Below are 23,627 nucleotides of genomic sequence, written 5' to 3' on the forward strand. Positions count from 1 at the left end.
GCTCTGCCACCCCAGTCCTTGCCCATGGAATCTTAGTTTAGGACCCCAACTTGTGGCCATACCTTCACAAGTTGTAGGTCCTGGTGGGATAGCTGGCTCTGGGGAAGCTTGTCTTTCTGGGTGATCCACGGGTGCTGCAGGACCTGCTTAGCTGTAAGGCGCTGGTGGGGGTCCACGTGCAGCATCTTGGATACCAGGTCCTAGGGGCACAGCAGGCAAGGGGGTTGGTGTGAGGGGCCAGCAGGGGAGCAGACCGCTGTGTCCCACTGATGGGGAATGAGCACGGCAACCACCTCTCACCATCTCTTGCCTGAACCCTTGCAGTAGCCCCTGCGACCCATTCCCCACACTGCTCCAGGGCCCCCCTGAGCACAGGCCCTTCTTTGGGACTTCCTCCTGAAATATTCTTTTCTTTCCCTTTCACCTTCTAGAAGCCATGCAGGAAGGTGGGAAGAATATAAGTTTGGAATTGGGCAGATTCAGGTTCAAAACTTGACTCTTCTGCTCATCAACTGAGTGTCCTGAGCAAGTTACTTCAACTCTTTGAGCCTGAGTTTCCCCACTGAGAAATAGGCATAACAACAGTACCTGCCTCATAAGGCTGATGGGAGGTGGTACTGTTCATTAAGGGCTCAACCCGGTGACTGGCACAGAGGTTCCCATAAATAACTGGAACCTTGCAATACTCAAAGCTCAAATGTTCCCTCTTCTGAGAAGGCCTCTGTGCGGTCAGCATGGTCAGTAGCTTTTGTGTGTACCCCCACTGCCTGTACCCTGGCCAGCAGGACCCACCTCTCCGTGTTGCCTGGCATCTCTGTTCCTTGTGTGCAAGCCTGTAGCTCCCCCCACACTAAGTTTCCCCAAGGCAGGGGCTGTGATTACAGCCTCTGTCCCCCGCAGAGCCCAGAAACGGGAAGGGCGTGAATGATCACCAAGTTGTCCAAACAACGTGGGAGTGGGGAGGCTGCCTGGGAAATCTTCCATTTGGAGAAACGAGGCTTCAGGTCACCTGTTTGTGACCTGCTGAAAAGCCCTGGGATGGGACTCTGCCTCCCCACCCCCAAACGAGCTGGGTCCTGGCCTAGCAGCCTCACCTTGGCTGTCTCTGAAACTGTGTTCCAATTCCCCCCGCTGAGGGTGAACTTCCCGCTGCCAATCCGGGTCAGGATTTCCTCTGGTGTGTCACTGGGTCCGTTGGCAAATGGAGTGTATCTGTAGAAAAGTCCACCCAGTCTGGGTATAGCCTCTGGCCTCCATCCTGGGGCTAGGGGTGGGGTGGGGGGTCTATGTCTCCCCCTTCAGGCTGGGTGCTCCTGAGAGCGGCATCTTTCAAGGTGCCACTCCCAAAGGCAGGGCCATGTCCCTATTCAGACCTTCCTGAGGCAGGGCTGAGTCTCCCATCAGACAAGCACCACCCCAGTCTGTGTATAGGGCTAAAGGCGCGGGGGTGCTGGGAGGGGGTCCAGCCAATGGGCTACTCACCCCGCCAGCATGGTGTAGAGCAGAATGCCCAGGCTCCAGATGTCACAGCCTTCGTCATAGCCCTGGCGCTTCAGCACCTGGCAGGAAGGCAGGCAGGGGAGCATGACCTGAGGGCCAGCCGCAAGTGGCCCCACAGGCTTGCCTGAAGGGTAGGACAAGGGTCGGAGCCACGCGTGAATGCTCCCTTAGTATCTGGGCCAAAGCCACGCAGACTGCAAGTTCTCACTCACGGCTGAGGAGGTGAACCACTCACCTCAGGCGCCACAAAGTTGGCGGTGTAGCAAGGTGTCATGAGGAGCCCGTTCTCAGCCCGCAGCTGCTTGGCAAAGCCAAAGTCGCAGATGCGCAGGCACTCGGGGTTCCCGGACTCGTCCACATACAGGATGTTGCTGGGCTTGAGGTCCCTATGCACAACCTGCAGGCAGAGGGCTGGGATCAGTGCCCTGCGCACAACCTGCGGGCAGGCTGCTATGGCCCAGGTCTACTGCCATGGATCGAGAGTTAGGAAGATGGGCTCAGAGAGACGGAGAGGGACAGAAGGACCCAGAATCTGAAAGGAGGGGAAGGGGCTGAAACGGTACTGCCAACTTGAAATCTCGATGTCAGCATCTACGGGGCAGCTCTAACCACACTTAACTCCTCATTTCTCCCCTCAAATCTGTTCATCACACAATCTTACCTAAGGGCAACTCCAGCATTCCAACTGCTTGGGTCACAATCTTAAGAGGCATTCTCAATTCCCCTTGTTTTCTCCTATTCCTCAACCAATTCATCAGCAAGCTCTGTGGGCTCTACCATTAAAACATATCCCAAGCCCCATCACTTCTCAGCCCCTCCAGTGGCAGCACTCTGATCCCATCCCACTCCTGGAGGGTGGCAACTACCTTCTAACCGGTCTCCTTGCTTTTCCCTCGCCTCCTACAGTCTGTTCTAAACGCAGCAGCCAGAACAATCCTGTTAAATTAAGTCAGATCATATCATCCCAGCTCAAAAGCCTCCAAGGCTTCCTCTCTTATGAGGAAAAGTCCTTGTAATGGCCTACTATGTTTCCCCGAAAATAAGACCTAGCCGGACCATCAGCTCTGATGCGTCTTTTGGAGCAAAAATTAATATAAGACCTGTATTATAGTATATTATTATATTATACCTGGTATATTATACCTGGTATATTATATTATACCTGGTATATTATATTATATCTGGTCTTATATTAAAATAAGACCGGCTCTTATATTAATTTTTGCTCCAAAAGATGCATTACAGCTGATGGTCTGGCGAGGTCTTATTTTCGGGGAAACAGGGTATGTGGCCCCACCTGATCTCTCCCCTACCCCTCCCCACATCTCTTGCATGCTGGTCTTCTAGCCCCAGCAGCCTCTCTGCTCTTCCTTCCACATGCCAAGAACACTCCTGCCTCCAGGCGTTTGTACTTGCTGTTCCCTCTTTCTGGAACATTCTTCCCTCAGACCTCTGCCTGGTGCATTCTCTGCTTCTTTTAGGTTTCAGCTCAAATCTTGTCAGTGAGGCGGGATCATTCAATGTAAAATAGCAATCACTGAGCAGTGCTCCTTAGTTCCCTTCCCACCGCCTTCCTCTCACCCACCGCATTTACCACTATTTGACATCATATTTACTTAATTGTTTTCTGACTCTGCCTACTGGAATGTAAGCTCCACGAGTGTTTTGCTCCCTGCTGTATCCCAGCATTTAGAAAGTTCCTAGCACATAGTCGGTATTCAATAAATACCTGTTGAATGAATGGATGCATGACACTGACTATGAGGCCTTAAGCAAATGTAAGGAAGTGCTTAGAACTCTGGCCTGTGGACAGCGCTGCCACGCAGGGCCAGCTGTCTTAGCAGCAACAACATCTCTGTTCTCATCAGCATCATCGAACGACGTGCATTTAGGTGCCTGTGACCAGCCGGGAAAAAAAGGAAGATGACGCCCTTCTATGTAAATCATCTGTTCAACAGAGAAGCTAAAGTGTGACTCTGTTGAGTTCTCAAACAGGCTGTCCCCGGCACACTGGGCCCTTATAGAAACAACATGAGGGAAGCTAGAGACTTAAAGGGGCTCCACGTAGTAAACAAAGAACTCCTGCAAAATATGATGAAAAATCCAATTTCTAAAGATGGACTAGACTTGAACAGGCATTTAATGAAACAGGCTGTCCAAATGGCAACAAACACAAAGAGGCACTCAAGTTCATTAGTCATCAGGAAATGCAAATTAAAACCACAGAGAGACACCACTCCATAGAATGTCCATAGAATGTCTATGATTAAAAAGAGGGAAAATACCAAGTGTTGGCGAGTACCAGAACTCTCACACGCTTCTGGTGAGAGTGTAAATTGGTAAAACTTTAGAAAACTGTTTGGCAACATCTATTAAAGATGAACATACACATACACTATATTGCAGCAATTCCACTGCTAGGTATACACAGAATGTAAAAACGTACGTGTATGCTCACCGAAAGCAAGTCCTACAATGTCGCGGCAGCATTATCTGTCATAGTCAAACATTGGTAACAACCCACAGTCTATTAACAGTAGAAGGGACAATTTAATTATGGTCTGTTCATACAGTGGAAACTACACAACATCAAGAACAAGTGAACTGCAGCCAACACAACAATGTGGGTGAATCTCAGAATGTTGAGTGACAGAAGTCAGACATAAAAGGGCATGTTTGTATAAAATTCAGCCAGGCAAAACTAATCGAAGCTACTAGAAGTTAGCTTAGAATGGTTATCTTTGGGGAGAGGGCTGAACTGGAACCGGCACAAGGAGATTTGGGGGAAATGGAAATACTTTGTGTCTTGGTCTAGGTGTTGGTTACATGGGTATATTCATTTTTTGAAAATGTATTGACTTGTATGTTACGATTCGTGTTTACGTGATACTTTGATAAAAAGATATAGGCGGTCCCAGGGGACCCTGCCCCTTGTCATCTCCTTCCCCTCCCTCAGCTCCTAAGGAATTACCAGCTTCTAGACCACAGATATTGCCAATGCGTACTCAGCTCAGAGAAGCTCCCTCCCTATTTGGATTCAGCAAGAGCTTCCCATTTCTTCATCATCTGCCTCCGGTATTTGGAAAAGGCCAGAAGCTTTGGAGACCCATAGACTCCTGGCTTAGGGAAAGAGACAATTTTCTCCCAATAACACCCTCACCAAGAGGTTGTCTGTACTTAGGGCTAGCGGAGGGGCTCACTACTTTTGGAAGCAGCTCCCACTCTAGAAAGTCCTGCCTTGTTTTGACCCACTGGAAACTGACTGCTTTGGCTCTGTCTTCTAAACCTTCTGGGGGGTAACTTTAACTAGTATTCACCTGAGAACAAAACAGGAAAAGGAAACACATTTACTGTCTGACCTGAGGTGTTTAAATATTAGTCTGCTTGCACTGGCCATTTCAAAAACCAAAACCACTTCAAACATGACCATAACAGTACATGTGGTAACCAAACTGAAGCTCTGGTTATGAGGTAAAGTTCTTTTTTACAAAAGAACCCCCTGTAATAAATTAGAATCAAACATTGCCATTTTTGCAAACCCCAATGAAATAATTGATTCAGGCAGAGATCCTGAAAGGATGAAACCATTTTGTGAAAGGTTGGTGAGGATCTTTACAATACACCATCAGGCCCACTCACTGCCTGCCACCCCTTCACCCCTCCTAGACTGTTACCACCTGACATTTATGGCAACGTGACACTGCATTCATGAATGTGATACCCTATGAAGTTAAATGTACCTTCCATGAAGTGTTTTTAACTCCTCTCTCCCAAAAGGAAGTTGAAGCTGAATCTATAATAAGATTTTAGAGCACTTGAAGTTTATAGGAAACCCACGCAATAAAGAATTAAAATGACGCCATGAGGAAGCAAGCAGACACATTCTACAGAACCTATCTCTTCAACAAGTCAGTGGCATAAAAGGGTTTTACTGTGGAAGTCACATGGATGTCCACATTTAACAAAACTCATCGCATTGAATGCTTGAGATCTACTATGTGTAAATTTTCTGTTTCAGAAAAGAGACTTATGGGATATAACAAGTGAATGAAAGGTGTGAGCCTGGCAGAGACTGTCATTCCAATAAACCAACCACAAAATGATGTTTTTGCAAGGACAATAGGCGAAATATGTCTGTTGACTGGGTGCTGTGTGAAAATAAGTAACTGTTAATTTTGTTAGTTGTTATGAAAGAAAACACATGCCTTTTTTTTAATTATAGGTATACAACTAAGATGATGTGAGGTCTGAGATATGCTTTGAAATACTTTAATTATAAGTATTTATGGGTCAAGTGCCATAAACTTTGCAACTTCCTTTCAAATGCACCTATAAAAATATATATTTATATATAGAAAGAGAAAGAGACAGAAAAAGACAAAGAGAGATAAAGAAAGAGAGAGACAAAGAGTGATAAAGTAAATGTAGCAGATTGTTAAGATTTGGTGAATCTAGAAAGGAAATGGTTTTCATTATACTATTCTTTTAACTTTTCTATAGGTTTGAACTTTTTCCTCAATAAAAAGTTGGGAAAAATACTTTGGCAACAACAAAAAAGGAAGGAAGGGAGGGAAGGAAGGAGAAAGGAAGGATGGTGCCCAGCACATAGTAGGAACTGAATAAATGTTCCTGTTCACAATTTGGCCTCATCTTTCTCTCCCTCCCTTCCTTCAATCCATCCACTCACCCACCACCCGTCCCTGGTCTCCCCTCTGTCTGGTTTGAAGACTGCCGCTGTCTGGGCCAGTCCATGGCTCATGCACTCTGCTGATGGTCTGACCCCCCCTTCGGTGCCCCCTACCCGATTTACCCCCTGGGAGTGCAGATACTCCACAGTCTTGCTGATGGTGTGCAGGACGAAGCTGGCCTCCCGCTCCGAGAAGAATTTCTGCCGTAGGATCTTGTCCAGCAGCTCCCCACCCCGCATCAGCTCTGTCACCAGATACACGTGTTTGCCATCATCGTACACCTGCAGGAGACCTTACCATCAGGCCCCTCCACTCAATGCCAGGCTGGGCCCCTTGGTCACCAGCTCACCAAGACAGGAAAGAATGACATGAGCCGAGGGCATGTGTTCTGCTTTGTGAGTCAGTGGCCCTGGCAGGGCCTTCGCCTGTCTGGGTCCCTGTCCTCCCTGCACAGGAGGATGCTGGCTCTGGTCCCCTGATTGGCAGGAAAGCTCTCAGAGAATGCCGAAGTCTGAACTGGGGGGCTCCTGGGGTGCAGCCAGACCGGAGGCACCAAGGGTCCTACCCTTCCCATGAGCAGAGGAGGATCAGAAGTCAAAGGAATGGCAGCCTGAGAGCAATCCTAGAGTTGAGTGTTTGTCCCCACTCCAGGCTCCAGGACCCTCACTCACATCTTTCAGAGTGATGATGTTGGGGTGCTGCCCGTACCGCAAAAGAATCTCAATCTCTTCCGAGGGATCCCGCTTGCTCTTGTCGATGACCTGAGGAAAGGGGGTGCATATGGCGGTGTCAGGGGGACAGTATCCCGAGTCCCTCCCTGGCCCGGAGCCCACCCTTCAGAGCCTGTGGGATCAGCCGCACACCTTTCACCTATCCAGAGGCTCAGGCACCAACCTTCCCCCACCAAAGGGCCAAGGCTACATTGGCCTCCCCCCAGCCCAGCAGCCAGGACCAAGACACGGTCGGAGGCCCACCTTGACAGCATACTCCATGTTGGTGGCCTTGTGGACGCAGCGCTTGCACACAGAGTAGGAGCCCACACCAATCGTCTCCTTTACCACGTAGCCATCACTAAAAACCAGGTTCTTCCCATGGAGTTGCTGCAGGAGACCAAGAAGTGGGGCTGAACCTTCACTCTAGAATGCAGGGGTAGCCCCCCAGCACCCCAAACCTTGGCTCAGTGGAGATGGCAGCAGGCAAGAGCCAAGAGGCCTGGGTAGAATGTTGGCCGTGTGGCCTCAGGCAAGAATCTGCCCTTCTCTGGACCTCAGTTTTTCACTAGATGATAGCACACTCACTGGCTGCCTCTCTGTGGTCAGAGGGTGGTGGAGGGGGCAGGCAAAGGGTCGCACACATCGAGAGGTGTGTGGCTCTGAGAAGCCCAGGCAGGCCTGAGAGGGACACAGGAGCCCTGAGCTGGGTCCCAGCTCTGCCACTTACTGTGGCCTCGGACAAGTTGCCTCCTCCCCTTTCTGGGTGTCAGAGCCCCATCATGAGGGGTCTCAAGGTGCTGAGATATTGACAATAGCAAAGGCTTCTATGGTGCTTAGTGTATGGCACGCACTATTCTAAGAACTTCCCATAAGGTCACCCCGCATCCCGTGGACAGCCCTGATTTATGCCTGTTGTCCTCACATCCCGTCTGGCTTAACATTTGACCTGGACCAAGATGTCCCAGTTGGATAATAAATTACATAGTTACATTAGCTTTACACATATTAACTTATGTGATCCTCATAAAAACCCTACGGAGAAAGTTTCTATCATCACCCCCATTTACACATGAGAAAACTGAGGTACCGGGAGGGTAAGTGTCTCAAAGTCCCTCACCATGGGAGTTTTGAACCCAGGCAATGAGCTTTAGAGCCTAAATTCTTGCCTCTCAATTCTAAATTTTCCATGGGGCTGGGAAAGTGCAAACAGAGGTCAATGTGAGGAGACACGAGATTCCTGCCACCTATTCCTGTTAGGACCTGACAGCTACTTCCCGGTTCCCCACGGGGCACCTCCTTGCACTTATCCAGGCTCTATAATGGCCCTGGCTGTGCTGGGAAATTTATACTCACATTGTCATCCCTGTTTTACAAATGGGGTAACTGAGGCCCCAGGAAGTTTGGAGGCCCCACGGGCTACACAGGGTTTGAACCCAGGCCTGTCCAACTCCAGAGTCTGTGTTCTCAGCCGTTCTATGGCTTCTAGGTAGGAAAGGACAACTGGGCAGCAGTCCCTGCCCCCCTCACCTGTACTACTGAGTGCAGTGGTGCCTGTGTGGCCCGAGGTTTGCCGTCATCCTCCATTAGGCCGGTTGCCACGAAGCTGAAGCCACGGAACAGCTGATGGGCGCCAGCGCTAGGGGGGATGCCTGGGGAGTCTGCAGGGGTAAGAGGAGGATGTGAGCCTGAGGAGGTGCCCTGGACGCCGAGGCAGCCCAGAGAAGGGGGACCTTGGGTTTCCAGGCCTGCCTCAACAGCTGGCTGTGGTGGGAGCTTGGGCAGGACTCCTCACCCCAGGCCTTAGCTAGTCCACGTGCTCATGTGTGTTTAGACCAGCCTAGTCCTGCCATGCAAAGATAAAAGACCCCCACATCCTACATCCGGCCCGGGCCAAGACATTTCATCCCTTCCCGGATGCCTCCTCCCATCCTCCCTGCCTCAGGTCTGCCCCTTTAGGTCCATTTTCTGCACAGCAGCCAGAGGGATGCTTCCAACCACATATCTAACCCAACTGTACCCTTCAAATGCACCCCTCTGCCCTCAGGAGAAAGCCCAACTCCTCAGCTTGGCAACTGAGGTCCTTTGATCTTAGCCTCCTGGCTCCCCACTCTGCAGCTCAGCCAGGTCGGACTTCTCAGACCCTTAAAGGAGACCACTGCACGTGCTGTACCCCCTCAGTGGACAACTGGCTCCTCGTCTGTCCTGAGGCTCAGCTCACCCACTTTCCTCCGAGAAGCCTTGCCTAAGGCGGCTCCTTCAGCCCTCACCCCTATTAAACTGCACTTGTCAGGCTGCCCAGTGGCTGTTTTCGTGTCTCTCCCCTCTAAGCCTGAGCCATATGAAGGTAGGACCTGGGTCTATCTTGTTTACCTTCAATCCTCCCATGGCTGACTCACAGTAGGGACCTGGTACATATTTGTCAGATAAATGAAGATGGGACAAACTGCTCGGAGAAGTGCTAAGCTCCCTGTCACCAAAGATGTGCAAGCCACAGTGAGAAAAGCACCCCTTCTGCTAAAACCTGCCCCTCAGGAGGCCTTCCAGAACACCATCCCCTGTATCTGGCCAAAATGTTAGGATTTACCAAGCTCCCTCCCAGAAGTCACCTCCTTGGCTTCTTGCAATACGCCCAGGGACTGAGCCCATATTCCAGATGAGTACACTGAGGCCTGGCAGTCTGAGTAGCCAAAGCAGATTCCCACACTTGCCCCTGACCTGGAGGCACTGTCACCTCTGCTCTGCCAGACTATCTCCACCTCGAGTTTTGCTGGGTCAGATTCTTTAGCCCTGACGTGAGTGTGAGCCTGTGTCTGGTCTTCCCCGTGGGCTGGAAGCTGCCTGGAGCAGGGGTCCTGACTCTTCTATTGTGGCCTTCACCACCCACTCAGCCCCACTCCCTCACTGAGACACAAAGAGCCCATAGAACCCTAGAGTGGGAGAGTCAGGCAGAATTAAATGGGGACAAAGAGTCAGAGACCCACCCGCCTGTCTGCCCACACACCTGGGCCTGCCAGAGTCCTGACCATGCCTGCGTCCCAAGGTGCCCCAACTCCCTGCTTCCCTCCTCTACCAGCCCAAACCAGAAAAGGGACACACCCTTAGGTGTACGGGATGTGAACTCAGTGTCAAAGTAGAAGGTGTCATCGGGTTGTGCCACGGCCGGCTTGAAGGGTGGCTTGATTTCACGACGGTACAGCTTCTGAAAGGTGGGGTGGGCATTCCGGTCACCACAGCAACCCCACAGCCACCAGGAGCCCCAAGCAGGAGGAGGCGATAGGCCTGCAGGGCAAGCTCTGCAGACAGAGGCATAACTGCTTGCCCTTGGGAGGCCAGCCCTTGCCCCCGAGGCCATGCTGTCACCCTTTGCTCCACAGCTGAGGCCCTCGCCAGTAGAAGCTCCCTCCCACCACAGCTGAAGCCCTACTGGGGGCGCAGGGGTGGACAGACACACTCACATTCCAGTCAATGGTGGAGTAGAAGACATGCCGCTTGATTTCCTCTGCCCCGTCAGGGCCGGAGCCTGAAAGAGCCCAGATGAGGGGTCTGCCTTGGATGGTCCAACTCCCAGACACCGCGGCCCACTATGTCCCCTCTCTGGTCTAGGCCCAGTGGCTGGAGCAAGCAGTCCACTGGGAGCATGAGGAGGATGGGCTCCCCCTACCCCTAATTCACCCAGCATCACCCCAAGGCCCACTCAGCATTTTCCACTTTCTGGGGCCTCTTATGAAGAAGCTCCAATGTACTGATGGGAGAAGGAAGGCCCAGAGAAGTTACGCAACTTGTCTAAGACCACACAGCAAAGACGGAGGCTAGACTTGTTCTGAGATCTCCAGAGGGCCCCCAATTCCCTCCCGCCTCAGGCCTCATCCCTGTCGCTTTTGTCCCACTACCCTTGTCAGCCACCAGACAAGCTTATACTCCATTCAACCCAGGGAAGTAGACTGGACCTTTCAAAGCCGGTCACGGTCCAGGTGAACTCAGTAGTCAAGGAGCCAAGACAATACTGAGCAGCTACTACACACCAGACATGTTCATGTGACTTCATTTTATCAACAGAGCTTGAGATCATCATCTCCTATGGAGACGAGGACCTGGGCCTCTGAGAAGTAAAGGCAGCCATCTTGGGTCACTTGGCTCATAAATGGCATTCATTCGTTCAACAAATATTTATGGACAGACTACTGTGTGCCGGGCAGTGGGGACCTGACACAGGCCCAGGATTGGGACCTGAGCCTTCTGACGCCTGAGCTCATGCTTTTCCTCTTGTGCCAGCAGCCTTGGAGGAGGAGCTGTGTGGGGGCCTCTGTCTTTGTCCCCAGGGAGAGTGAGGATGACTCAGTTCCTGCCTTTCCCCTACACACAGGTCACCCCCCTGCCCCAAACACCACACATGGAGCCAGAAAGCAGGGTGGCCAGCGGCATTGTCTGCCCACACAAAGGACAACAGTCCCTTTCAGTCCCAGATGTGGCCCCATGGCCTAGGTTGCAGCTGTACCCCGCTCCCCTCCCCTGAGCTAGGGCTGCTTACCGAGCCGGTTGGCAGGATTCCGCTTGAACAGGGCCCGGAGGAGGCTCTGGGCTTCCGTGCTCAGAAACTGGGGCATGCCTAGCTTCGCCCTGAAATAGCCCCCGGGTCTCATCAGGGCTGAGCCCCACCCCAGAGGCCCCGTCTCCCCTCCCGCTTCTGTTCTGTCCAGGTCTAGTTTCCAGCTCAGTCCAGACAAGCCGTCCACTAACTCGGCTCCCAAAGACTTCTGGGACTCCCCTCCCACAGGCCCTGCTGGATGAAAGGGGGCCCTGGAAAGCATAATGCTTCACCCAGGAGTGTCTCATTAATGGGGGAATCAGAGGGAGGTCTGGGGCCAGGCACGAAGTGACCCTGGGGTGGCAGGAAGGTGCCGGTGCTTACTTCAAAATCAGTGTCATGGTCTCCTTCCGGTCCTTCCCCTGGAAGGGCAGGGAGCCCGTCAACATCTCAAACTGCAGATGACAAGGGTCTATTCAGGCTCTGGTCTCCGTCTCCCAAGGCCCCCACCAACTCCCAGGCCACTCAGCAACATTCCCAAGATTCTTACTGGGCTGTTGGAGGTTCACCTGGATCAAGAATTGTGTCTGTCCCTCTCCCCTCTGTGAATCAGAACACCAGGAGCAGTACTAGGGGCCCAAAGCTGGGGAGAGACCCAATCCCAGACTGGGGCACCCCAAGTGGGGCCAAGCCTGGAATCCTTCCAAGGAAGGAAACTACAACTGGGTGGAGGGTGAGGCAGCTTGGCTACGAGAGGACAGGAGAGCCTTAGAGACCATCAACCCTCTGACTACACAGAAGGGGAAACTGAGGCCCGAGGCTTGGGCTGGATATTTTACCTGTCTGGGCACTCACCATCAGCACCCCATAGGACCACCAATCTGCACTGTGGGTGTGGCCCTGGCGGTTGACGACCTCAGGGGCCATGTATTCCACAGTCCCACAGAAGGAATAGGCCTTCTTCTCGTGGTCAATGGCTTCCTTGCTCAGGCCAAAGTCTGCAGCAAGGAAGGCAAGAGAACACATCTTCAGGAATGCCCCCCTCCTTGCCGCCACCCCCGAGACACCCAAACCCCGCCCAGAAGCCTGAGGGCATGACTCCCAGAATTTTCAGGAAGAAGCTAAGGCCCAGAGAGGCTCCGTGACTTGTACAAGGTTACAGTACAGAGCTGGGATTCAAATCTAGGCCATTCCAAGTCTGGGGCCTGGGCTTCTGATCACTTCCACGTGCCTGGCACAGCTTCTCAGGAAGAACGGGTCCCTTAGCATTCAGCCCAGGCCCATCCAGAACCTGTCCTGCCTCCCTGAGGGCAGGGAGCGCAGGTGCTCTCCACTCACCAGTGAGTTTGATGTGGCCCTCCTCATCCAGAAGGATGCTGTAATGGAGAGAGGGGAGTTAGGGCCCCTCGGCTGTGGCTCCTTGGTGGGTTCTGTACACACCACCAAGTGGTGGGGGTTGGTCTAGCCCAGACCAGGTGAGCCACCCATTTCCATCTGATGAATGGGAGGTGGAGCGGGGTGGTGGCAGTGCCATGCAGGTATGCTGCCTACCGTTTTTGTTAATCCTTGAAACAACTGTGTAAGGTAGGTATTATTATGGCCCCATTTTAATAATGGAGGAAACTAAGGCTCAGGGAGGGTAAGGAACTCCCCGTGGTCATAGAGCTAGTGGAGACAAGATTTGAAGTGGTGGAGACAGGACTTGAATTCAGGTCTGCCTAACTCTAAAGCTAGATCTCATTCCACCTTAGCACCTGCCCCTGGCTTCCTAGTTACCATTTGGGGGTACTTAGATGTTAAGAAAAATTCTAGAGAGGCCATATCAAGGAATGACGTTGAATGGTGGCATCCCAGATGGCACAATGGACTAGCAGAAAAGGTAGGCAATGCACCTGTATGGAGGTGCCTGGCCTTTGGTAATGGCAGTACTAGTGATGAGGCAGCCCCCCAAGGTGAGCCTGCTGCCACCAGCAGTCCACTGCACCCACCCATTCACGGGGCAGCCCGAGGGAGGGGGATTTTCTTGAGGAGAGTTACACCCGCCCGTGGCAGGGCGGCCTGGTCCTAGAAGAGGCCACAGGCTCTGCCTCTGCACTCCCTAGGAAGGCTGGGCTGGGGCTTTACTCACTTCTCAGGCTTGAGGTCTCTGTAAATAATGCCAAGGCTGTGCAGGTGGTCCAGCCCCAGAGCCAGCTCGGCCAGGTAAAACTTCACATCCTCCTCCGTGAACATAACCTGCGACAGGCGGGAGGGGCTTCCTTCAGCTGGGCTCGCCTCTTCCTCAGGAACTGGGGGTCCTGAGAGTCCACTCTGGGGAGGACCCTTAGAGACCCCGAGGGTCCACCCTACTCTTTACAAAGGGGTTTAAGGGTGAAGTGACTAATATACAAGTCACTCACTGTGGCATTGCTTGGAAACAGCAAAAGGCTGGAAATAGCCCAAGGATTGAGCAGTAGAAGATGGGAATAACCGCCTCTCCCCACATGATGGACCGCTATGCAGCCAGAAACTACCAGAAGTTTCCCTATGTGCTAATATGGATCAATCGCAAAATACACTGTCCTGAAAAAAGCAAGGTACAGAACAGTACCGCAGAACTAGTACTTTGTGCCTAAGAAAGTGGGGGTCAGGATTCAGAGCAAATGTCAGAATGGCTTGTATTTCCAAAGAAACCTGGGAAGCTTAAACAAGAAACCAACAAAAATGTTTATGCATGTGGGGGTCACGGGGGCTGGGGTGGGAGGAAGACTTCTCAATGAATATTATTCTTTTCGATCATGTAAATGTACTACCTATTCAAACATTAAAATAACATTTTAAAAGTTTTTTTAAAAATTGCTTCTCTTCTTCTGTTTGAATTGTATCGATGGTCTCATTTTTGTAACTGGCTCAAATCCTTTTGTCAGTTCAAGAGCCTTTTGGTTAACACGTGGGAAATGACGTTCAAGTGTCTAGCTTTCTGGGAGGACTCGGGCTCTCCAGGTCCTCACGGCCCTGCCCAGGGCAGCCCGAGAAGAATGGAGGTGGAGAGGTGACAGCCACGCTTAGCAACGTCATCACAGTGGCATCTGACCCAGAGCCTGATCCACTCTGACATACGCTGGGGGAAACTCTCAGCGTGTGGGCTCAGCCCCAGGATGGGGTCCTGGGTCAGGGACTGCTAGGCAGGCCTGGGTGGTCCCATATCCAGGCCACACTGGACATGTCCTTCACTGAAGCCCTGTGATGGGAGGCCTCACTGTCCCCTCCAGCTCCATCCCGGGGTGCCAGCTCACCTCTTTAGAGAGCCGTGTGAAGAGGTCCCCACCACGCAGGAAGTCCAGAATAAGGTAGAGCTTGCCCTCGGTCTGGAAGGCTGGGGAGAGGGGAAAAGGCAATGGTGGAGCCAGCTGGGCCCTGTCCTCAGCTCCCTTCGCCTGTCACATGGAAGGTGGGCAACATACTGGGAAGGCAGCAACCCACAGGCACGGGCAAAGGCTGGCAGGTAGGGTGGGAACTCAGGTAGGGTCTGTGGTCTCACCATAGTGCAGCTTTACCACAAATGGGTGGTTTACGTCAGCCAGGATGTCTCTCTCCATCTTGGTCCGAACACGGTCACGTACTGGTCAGAGGAGAAAGGCGGTCATGAGGAGTCTAGCCACCTGCAGGCCCTGGCTAAGAAGGACTCTCTTTTCCACTTGTTCCACACATTTCATGGCAGTGCCCAGGGCTGAACCCTTGCTGCCCTGCCCATCCCTCTAGCCCCATCTCCCACCATGCCCCATCGAGGGCCATTCAATCCAGCCAGTCTGCGCAACCCATTTCTCTGTGTACTCTCAGCCTTTGCCTCTGGGGCTCCCCTGCGATGCTTTCACCAGTCTTTTCTCCATCTGCCATAAAACTCTCCAATTCCAGTCTGGGGGCTGGTGAGAACAGTCACTTGGAGAGCTAGTTAGAAAGGCAGATTCCCTGGGTCTCAAATTCAGATTCATGGGTCTGAGTAGGCACCCCCTCCCCGCCCCCGCGCACACACATTTTTAAAGAATAAAAGTCCTCAGGCAATTTGATATCGGCAAGTTCTTCTTTGACTCAGTTTAGGCCTCACCTCCTCCAGGAAGTCTTCTTTAACCTGCCACACTGAGTCAGGATGCTCTTTCCTACAGTGCTGTGCTTTCCCCTTCGGAGCACCTTTTACATGCTAGTTTAACGTTTTTGTTTCCTTCACCAGACATGGCAGGGACCATACTGGAGTTAACCATTCCAGTCACTGTTTCCCAACTACACCTTACATTTTCAAACTGCCCTTACACTTTTGCTAAGGCAAACAATTCCCCCTTCCTGGGGTACCCTTCCTCTGGAGAACTCCCAACTCATCCTTCAAGACACAGCTCAAATGGTTGCTCCTTATGTGAGCCGACCCGACTAGGAGGCACCCACCTTCCCTGGGCTCCCCAGTCACAGTGCCAACTGCAAGGCCCTGCAAGGTCTGCCTTGGCTCTCCAGCCCCACGGGAGCCCTTCAAAGCAGGGACCAAGTCTTTTCATCTTTCTCTTCCCCCGTGGCTCCCACTGTCCCTGCTGGGGAACGACTCCTACCCCTACCAGGCTGGCTTTGGGGCACCAAAGCTACATCACCCCACAGATGTCCCTTCATGGGCCACATGACTCCTAATGTCCCCAAGGCCAACACTTCCAATTCCCCCCACCTCACCCCAACCTGGTCAGTGGCCACTCTGGTTCCCAGGCTGGTTGGAGTCACTGCCCAGCACAAAGGCTACTCCCAATCACCTTCACGCCCTTTGGAAGTCCTGGAATTCTAGGCCTGGACTCGGGCTCCCTCCAAACCTCTCTGCCATCCATCTCCATGGACCCGACTCAACTACCTCTCCTACCCACCCAACCGTCTCCCTGGGCTCCCCGCCTCTTTGCTCACACCCTTCTCCACTCCGAGGTCTCCCTCCGACTCCTGTAACATTGTGAAGCAACTCTGCTAAGAGAGGCCTCTGCCCAACCAGCCTGAAACCTGATGTCTGAAGGACTCCAACACAAACACACTGCACCCCCCACCCCCTACCTCCTTCCAGACTACATATTGGCACTTGGCTTGGGGGTGGGGGTGGGCGCGGGGGGCAGTTAACCCTGGAAATCTTTTCTTCTGACTGGACCCTGTCTTGATCGTAAGGAGGGGTGGTGGGTAGTAAGGGACAGCTGAGAACAGGCCAGTGTCTCCACCTTCAGACCAGGCACTCCTGGAGACTGAGCTCCTTCCTCCATCAGACGTAAGGCCCTGGAGAGCTGGTCTGTCTCCCTTGATCCTGTGCCGAGCCTGGGCTCTGCATGAGGAGGTGCCCTCTACTCACCTTTAAGCGTTGCCTTCTTTAGTACCTTCATGGCATACAGGTGCCCACTGTCAGGCCGGGTAACCTTCCGCACCAGGAAGACCTGAGAAGGCAGCAAGGGAAAAGCAGAGGAGAAGCTGGGGAGGGGACTGAGCCCGTCAGCTCCCACCCTCCAGGTCCCAAGCTGACCTCTAACTTCCCTAAGTCCCACCTTGACCTCTTGCCCTCCCTGGGTACCAAGGTGAACTCCTGTCCTGCCTTGAGCCCCATCAACCCTTGCCCTCTGATACTTTGAGCCCCACGGTGAACCCTCACCCCACCTCTGGTATGACCACTGTTTCCCTCCCAACTGTGGGATCAGGACTTACTTTGCCAAAGGATCCCTGGCCCAGAACCTTGAGCAGCTCGAAATGGGATGGATCAGCCTTCTCAGAGCCAGCCTTCACATGGTGCGTGATGGAGATCTCCTTAAGGACACCCTCATCCTGATGGAGGAACAGAGTAGGGGGCACGGTGGGCTCCATCCAGGCCAGCATAGGGCATGTCCCCCATCCAAGTCCACTCACACCAGACCTCAGCAGACGGGGCCCTGCAGGCCCAACCAGACAGCTGCCCCGACAAGGCCAGCCTCCAGGTTCATCAAAACCAAAGGGCCTCAAAGGCCGGGGCAGGGGAGTCAAACTACCAAGGTGTCTCTGCTCCTATTGCTCCTGATGCTTCGGCCTGGTCACGCCCAAAGGGATGTCCAAGCATGGCCAGGCTGGCCAAGCTGAGGCAACTGCAGGCTCTGGCTGAGGCCCACAGATCTGCCCCTGGTCCTCCCCTCCCCCTGCTGTAAAGTTTTGGTTTTGCCACAATAGGAAGTAGGGTTTATTCTCACACCAGGGAGGCAGAGCTGGGTTTTTGTTCCTGGGCAGGATGAACGACGGGATCCCTTTGGCCAGAAGGACAGAGCTGAGATGCGTAGGGACCCATAGGCACCTGAGACTCCCCCCAGCCCAGTAAGTGCCAGTCTGGGGCAGGCAGGAGCTAAGGCCAGACTCCGTTCCCCACCCTCTGAAAGTTCCTTCACACAAGTCTACTAAACGCCGCTCTTCAGGTCCTAGTTGTCCTAGGACCCCTCGCCCTCTGCCCTCCCTCCAGTCTGTCAGTGTTACTACTCTGGAGCCCTGAGTGCCTCCTCACTCCCCCAGGAAGCAAGTCTGGGCAGGGTCCAGTCGTCCAGCAGGGCCAGGCCTGGGCTAGGAGAGCCCAAAGACAGCTGAGGCCACACTGGCTGCCCAGGCACCTGCTCCAAGGGCCACAGGCAGGCCAGCTCATCCGGGCACACTCACCGAGTCCCGCCTGGGGCCAGAGCCAGGGCCAGGGGCAGGCAGAGCAGTCTGGCTGATCCTGGGCCGCTGCTTCCTGGGCAGCCAGGGGAGCAGGGCCCAGAGCCGCAGACGGGGCGGCTTGGGATCCTGCTCCATCCGCCTGGCAGGACCAAGGCACCATGGCAGGAGCAGGCAGCGTCCGGGGCTGCCTCGGAGGTGGCCGGGCCCGAGGCGGATGTGCAGAGTGAGGGCGGGGGCTGGGCCCGGGCCACCAATCACGCAGGGCCTGTGGTTTCCTCGCTCCAAGCCTACACCCTCACCACGTTCCTTTCCTTTCTCTTCCCCCGTCCCCATGGCCTGAAGGCTGCCCTCTGCATCCCCTGTGGGCCTGCAAAAGGAAAGCCCCATGCCAACCCAGCTGCTGAAGAGCAGATAGGCACCCCACAGGCAGAGACAGGCCCCCAGCGGATAAAGACAGATGAAGGTGGGCATCCAACAGGCAGAGGAAGGCGTGTACACATACCCAACAGGCAGAGGTAGGAAGGACACATATCCAACGGGCAGAGACAGATGGGGACAGGTACCCACAAGCAGAGGCAGGAGGGGACTCACACCTGACAGGCAGAGGTGGACAGAGACTCATACCCAACATGCTGAGGCAAACGGGAACACATCTCCAACAGGCTAAGACAGAAGGGGACATGTACCCGACAGCCAGAGACAGATGGGGACCCAACAGGCAGAGGCAGATGGGGGCTTGCATCCAACAGGTAGAGACAGATGGGGACACATACTCAACAGGCAGAGACATAAGGGGACACGAACCAACAGACACCTAACACGTGACATGTACCCAACAGGTGAAGACAGACACTCATCAAGTAGAGACTGAACAGGAGCCCGACAGGAGCCAGAGGCAGGTGGGCAGCAAACAGAGACCGCCAGTCAGTGAGGCCCAAGCAGACAGACACATAGGCAGGAAAGACACCTGGGCACCCAGTCGGACCCCGGACTCAAAGGCAGAGGTGGTCTGCCTGGGGGTGAGGAAAGAGGTGAGGGCATGTCGCCTGTAAACGCTCAGCACTTGGGAGAACAGCCCAGTATTCGTGGCAGACCCATCTCTGAGGTCTTCCATTTCTTTGGAATGTTCTTCCCATGCCAGCTCCTGAAGGGGGGCCCTGGACTAAGAGAGGAGGCCAAGCGGGATATCTGAGTGCAATCTGATGGCTTTGACTCTCATCCAAATATCTCAAAAGCAGTTGTGCCCATTTCGGGAACAGGAAATTGAGGTCCAGAGGACAGTGACTCACCCAGGCTGAAAGTGCACTGGGGGCAGAGCCAGCTTGAACCCAAGTCCTTCCCCTGGCTGTTGCTTGACCTGCGATTTGCAGGCCTCAAGTGCCAGGAAAGGTGGGTAGGTAAGTCAGCCAGAGCCATGTCCAGCCCTTCCAAGCCCGCCCCCTCCCTTGGTACTAGTGTCAGTCCGGGGACTTCTCATTCTAGATATCGACCCTCCCAGACACAGACACATCCTCAGGGGACCCTGAAAAGCCACAAAAAGCTGCAGCCACTAAAAGCTGCACGCTGATCAGGCTCCTGAGTGTAACCCCAGGGGGGACAGGCAGAAAGCCTGGCTCAGAGAGGAGCTGTGGTGGGCCAAGGCCACACAGCAACCCCTGTCCCCAAACTCTGAGGTCTGAGCCTCCACCTGTCTGTCTCTGGCTGAGAATACTCCCTGGAGACAGAGCCAGTCACCCAGAAACCCCAGGGGAAAGAGTCACCCCCAAACCTATCCCTTGCCCAGAGTCATGATGACAGACACCAGTGGAGGCAGGGAACCCTCTGCTCACCTTTCTGGGACAGGGGAGTGGGTCTCTCCCGACCCTGGGGAGATCTGCCGGGCTCTGCATGGTGGGGACTCAAGCCGGTGGCCAGAGGGCCCCGTTAGTCCCTCACTTCTGCTTTTTCAGCCTTCCTGGTCCAGAAGGCAGGGACCCTGACCCCCTCCTTCTCACTTCCCCCTCTGCAGAGAGGAGGGACAGAAGATGGGACAGGCTTCCCTGCTGAGGAGGGGACATGGTAGACCCCAAGCCCATGCCTGCAGGGGGTGGAACCAGGGATACACCCCTCCTCGTACCCTCTGACCCCAAGCAAGGGGAGACTAGAACACAGCGGCACGAGGTGATGAGGGGCTCACATAGTCGGCGTCCAGCAGCTGCAACATCCCCGTAAGAGAATGAGGGCAGAAGGCGGCAAGCCCCTGGGCTCTGACTGCCCCAGCCCAGAGCACAGACTCTCCTTCCCCCGCGCAGTGACCTCCCCACGGCTGGGCCCACCCAAAATGGCAGCCCACAGAACAGGCACCACCATACCAGCCCTGCCCTGAAGAGCCTGACAGTCCAGTGCCCTGGGATGGGCAGAAAGCCCTGGCAAGGACCTACAGAGGTCTCAGCGGAGCAGCAGGTAGCCTGGGTCAGGGGTTGACCAGGCCCAGCCCCCTTCTACGTGGCCTCGTCGCGTCACTCACACCAGTACACCCACAGGAACTGATACGCACACAAACACACACAGGCCGATGATCGGAAACGATTTCCACAGACATCCCCTGTGTGGAAACACGCCCCCACGTACACACGGACTTCCCCTTCCAGGCCTCGCAGGGCCTCTAGTAACAGGGTGATGGTGGCCTGCCAGGCTTGTGAAAGATGCCTCCTTAGACTGAGGCTTCCCATTGCACCCCCACTGCTTCAGGCAGGGGTGTGGAGACGGGGACAGCCCTGGGAGCCCTAAAACTCTCTGGTCCCGTGCCAGCGGGCCCTCCCACCCTTGAGACCCTGAGAATCAAAGGAAGACCCTGTGGCTAGCAGAGTACAGGAAGGGGCAACAGGAAGGAAACAGTCTCAGAACTGCCTTCACTGAAGGGTATGTGCAGGGCCTGGGGGGCCTCTGGGAAGCAGGAGGGGAGGACAGGCACCAGACCACATCCCCTGGTCCCTGCCCCATTCCTCTCTAAAGATACTTCCTCTTATGTACTTCCTTCCACAAGGCAGCTGCAAGAGAAGCCCAGAGCCCCCTAACCTGATCCTTGGTCCCGAGGGTCCCCCCGACCCCGGGCCTCCCTACACTAGCTGCACTGCAAGCCCACCTGCCAATCCCTGGCCCTAATGGACACCAACAGCTTCTTCCCCAGCTGACAGCATCTGCAGGGCCTCTCAGGCACTGCCCACTCTGGTGAGACAGATGTCCCCAGACATCTGTCCCCAGACGTATCTCCCAGCATGCCTCTGAGCCGGGGAAGAGGGGTCCACAGTTCCCAGACATCCTTGATGGGGAGCTGGCCTCAGGCACTAGGTCAGGACTGGCATGGAGTGACGAGAATTGTGCCTCCAACCCCGACCGATTGAGCATTTATTGCACCAGGATGTTCTTTCCTTCAACCTTTGCTGATGTGGATTCTGCCAGGCCCTGTCTTAGCTCCAAGGGAGGTACTGTTATCCCATTTCAGAGATGAGGAAACTAGGCTCAGAGAGAAAATGACTTGTCCAAGTCCACATGGCTAGAAAGGGGGAGAGCTAAGAACAAAACCAAACTGTGTGTGCTTCCAAAGCCTATACTTGTTACCATTTCATTACTGCCCTCCCTGCAAGGCTGGCCAGCTGGCCTCCCCTTTGGATATCACTCGTAGCAACTGTTCCCGCGCTCTGTCCCCAGGCCAGGAGCCAGACACTGGGAGCGCCCGTGTTAAGGCTAACGCTGGTGTTGACCTCAGGTAGATCCAGAAAATAAATACAGGAAAACAAAACACAACTATCCAGGGAGAGCTGCAGTCAGGTGCTGTGGGTGCCCAGGGGCAGTAACCATCTGCCTGGGGTGAGGTCCAAGAACCTTCCAGAGAGGGGGCAGTACAACTGGACCCTAAAGAGGAATAGGAGTTGGCCAGGCAGAAAGGAGAGAAAAGGCACTTCATGCAGAGACCAGCATGAACAAGAGGCTGAGGCCAGGAGTGCAGGCTGGGAAGTTAAGCACTGTTCACTCACTAGCTGAGTGTTCCCGGGAAAACTCTTTCTCTGTCTGAGCCTCAGTTTCTTCCTCTTTAAAACAGAGGTTAAAATGAGATGTTCGACTCTCAACAAGGTTGTTTCTAGAAGCAAAATGGGCCACAGAGGCAAAGGGGCCTTGTAAACGGAACATCCCCCTGGATGAGATGGCAGGTCTTACTGCTGCAGTGTCACCTCTGGGCAGGCAGAAGGATAGAGCCCAGCCACAGGGTCCCAGGTGCTGGGAGGATGGGCGAGCCCGCCCTGGCCAGTCCAAGGGAAGTTCTCCCCAACACCTGAGGCTCCCAAGGCTCCCTGAAATCCAGTCACATCCTGCCTGTGCTCCAGCCAGGGGAGCAAAAGGGATCCGGGAGGGATCAGGGTTTCATAAACAGGAAGAGAGGAGGGGAGGGGAGAGACACTCGGCTCTCAAAATAGACCTGCAGGCGCTTCAAAGGGGTCCAGCTCCGGAGATTGGGGGGGGAAGCTGGGGTGCCCAGTCCACCCCCAGGAAGGGAGGGTGAATGGAGCTCCAGTATGCCTAAGGACACCAGGTGCACCTGGGGTGCTGAAAAGATTCAGGGAGCTCTCGCTCTAGACTGCTGTACACACTATGGCAGCTAAACCCCAAATCCCCCTTTCTGCTTGAAGTAAATAAACAAGCGTTCAATACCAACATTGTGCCTCCGACCTTGTTAGGTTAGGTCTTTAATTTACACCCATCCTATGCCCTCCTCCTCCGGGCGTCCCTGAGGGATGGACTCTGTTCTCCCTGAGGAAAAGCATCTGAGCCTTAGAGGAGCAACCACTTGCCCAAGGTTATAAGGCAAACAGGAAAGAGGAGCAGGATCCTGAACTCAGAACGCATGCTCCCCCAGTCCTCTTCCCACCTCTTCTCCCGCTGGAAGGCTTACTTCTCTCTCCAGATGCCCAAACCCTGCTGTCAGGGCCCAGCCAAATTCCAGCTCTATAGGGAAGGTGGCTGGTGCCCCATAGCCCACCCCAAGTCTCCTCCTCTGCCACATGCAGCAGTGACCGTCCATCTGGTCCACACTCAGCCCTGAGCTCAGATGCCAATGGCTGGGTTCCCCAGGACATGCTCACCTCATCACGCCAAGAGAAATGTGGGCACCTGGAAGGTGGTGTATTTCTCTGCCCACTATGGGGCCTGGCACAGAATGGAGACTCTGTGGGCCGACAGACATACTTGTCCCCATCACAGTACCCACCATATAGCTCTCCTGTCTGCACCCGCTCCCTAAGACTGGGAGCTCCATGAGGGCAAGGGTGTTGACTTCATTTTCAGGTCCCCCAGTGCCACAGCAAGATGCAGTGAAAGTTTGATGAAGCAAAAGATAAACAAGCCAGCTCATCCCACTGCACAGTGATGAGGTCCCAACCACAGGCTGAGCGCCTCCTGGCGTGCTGAGCCCGGAAGTGGCTCACCGTAAGCTTCTGGGACAACAGAGAGATGGATGAGCAGGTGCCTAGGAATGATGGAACTTAGGGTCACAGGGACCCAATATTCCTCCTC

General features: G+C 54.1%; 1 protein-coding gene across 3 annotated transcripts in view; it reads right to left on the bottom strand.

Annotated features, from left to right (window-relative positions):
• RPS6KA1 (ribosomal protein S6 kinase A1) overlaps nucleotides 1-23,627 on the bottom strand; it is a 32,897-nt gene that overhangs the window by 1,215 nt on the left and 8,055 nt on the right. The window contains exons 1-20 of one of the 3 annotated variants that reach the window (XM_081055054.1): nucleotides 19,907-20,098; nucleotides 17,112-17,228; nucleotides 16,765-16,846; nucleotides 14,947-15,027; nucleotides 14,702-14,781; nucleotides 13,555-13,661; nucleotides 12,765-12,802; nucleotides 12,282-12,424; nucleotides 11,811-11,881; nucleotides 11,430-11,518; nucleotides 10,357-10,421; nucleotides 9,998-10,100; nucleotides 8,429-8,559; nucleotides 7,163-7,288; nucleotides 6,860-6,949; nucleotides 6,311-6,469; nucleotides 1,736-1,897; nucleotides 1,483-1,559; nucleotides 1,095-1,212; nucleotides 63-200 (exon numbers count right to left, since the gene is read on the bottom strand). In XM_081055054.1, coding sequence (XP_080911180.1) covers nucleotides 63-200; nucleotides 1,095-1,212; nucleotides 1,483-1,559; nucleotides 1,736-1,897; nucleotides 6,311-6,469; nucleotides 6,860-6,949; nucleotides 7,163-7,288; nucleotides 8,429-8,559; nucleotides 9,998-10,100; nucleotides 10,357-10,421; nucleotides 11,430-11,518; nucleotides 11,811-11,881; nucleotides 12,282-12,424; nucleotides 12,765-12,802; nucleotides 13,555-13,661; nucleotides 14,702-14,781; nucleotides 14,947-15,027; nucleotides 16,765-16,846; nucleotides 17,112-17,228; nucleotides 19,907-19,966 — 2,037 coding nt within the window. In that variant the 5' untranslated portion in view covers nucleotides 19,967-20,098. Of the gene's footprint in view, nucleotides 1-62; nucleotides 201-1,094; nucleotides 1,213-1,482; nucleotides 1,560-1,735; nucleotides 1,898-6,310; nucleotides 6,470-6,859; nucleotides 6,950-7,162; nucleotides 7,289-8,428; nucleotides 8,560-9,997; nucleotides 10,101-10,356; nucleotides 10,422-11,429; nucleotides 11,519-11,810; nucleotides 11,882-12,281; nucleotides 12,425-12,764; nucleotides 12,803-13,554; nucleotides 13,662-14,701; nucleotides 14,782-14,946; nucleotides 15,028-16,764; nucleotides 16,847-17,111; nucleotides 17,229-18,077; nucleotides 18,261-19,906; nucleotides 20,099-23,627 lie in introns of those variants that run through there. The other 2 variants (XM_081055052.1, XM_081055053.1) reach the window with 2 other exon arrangements.

Source organism: Rhinolophus hipposideros (genome assembly GCF_964194185.1).
Source record: "Rhinolophus hipposideros genome assembly, chromosome: 8".
NCBI classification, from domain to species: Eukaryota; Metazoa; Chordata; class Mammalia; order Chiroptera; family Rhinolophidae; genus Rhinolophus; species Rhinolophus hipposideros.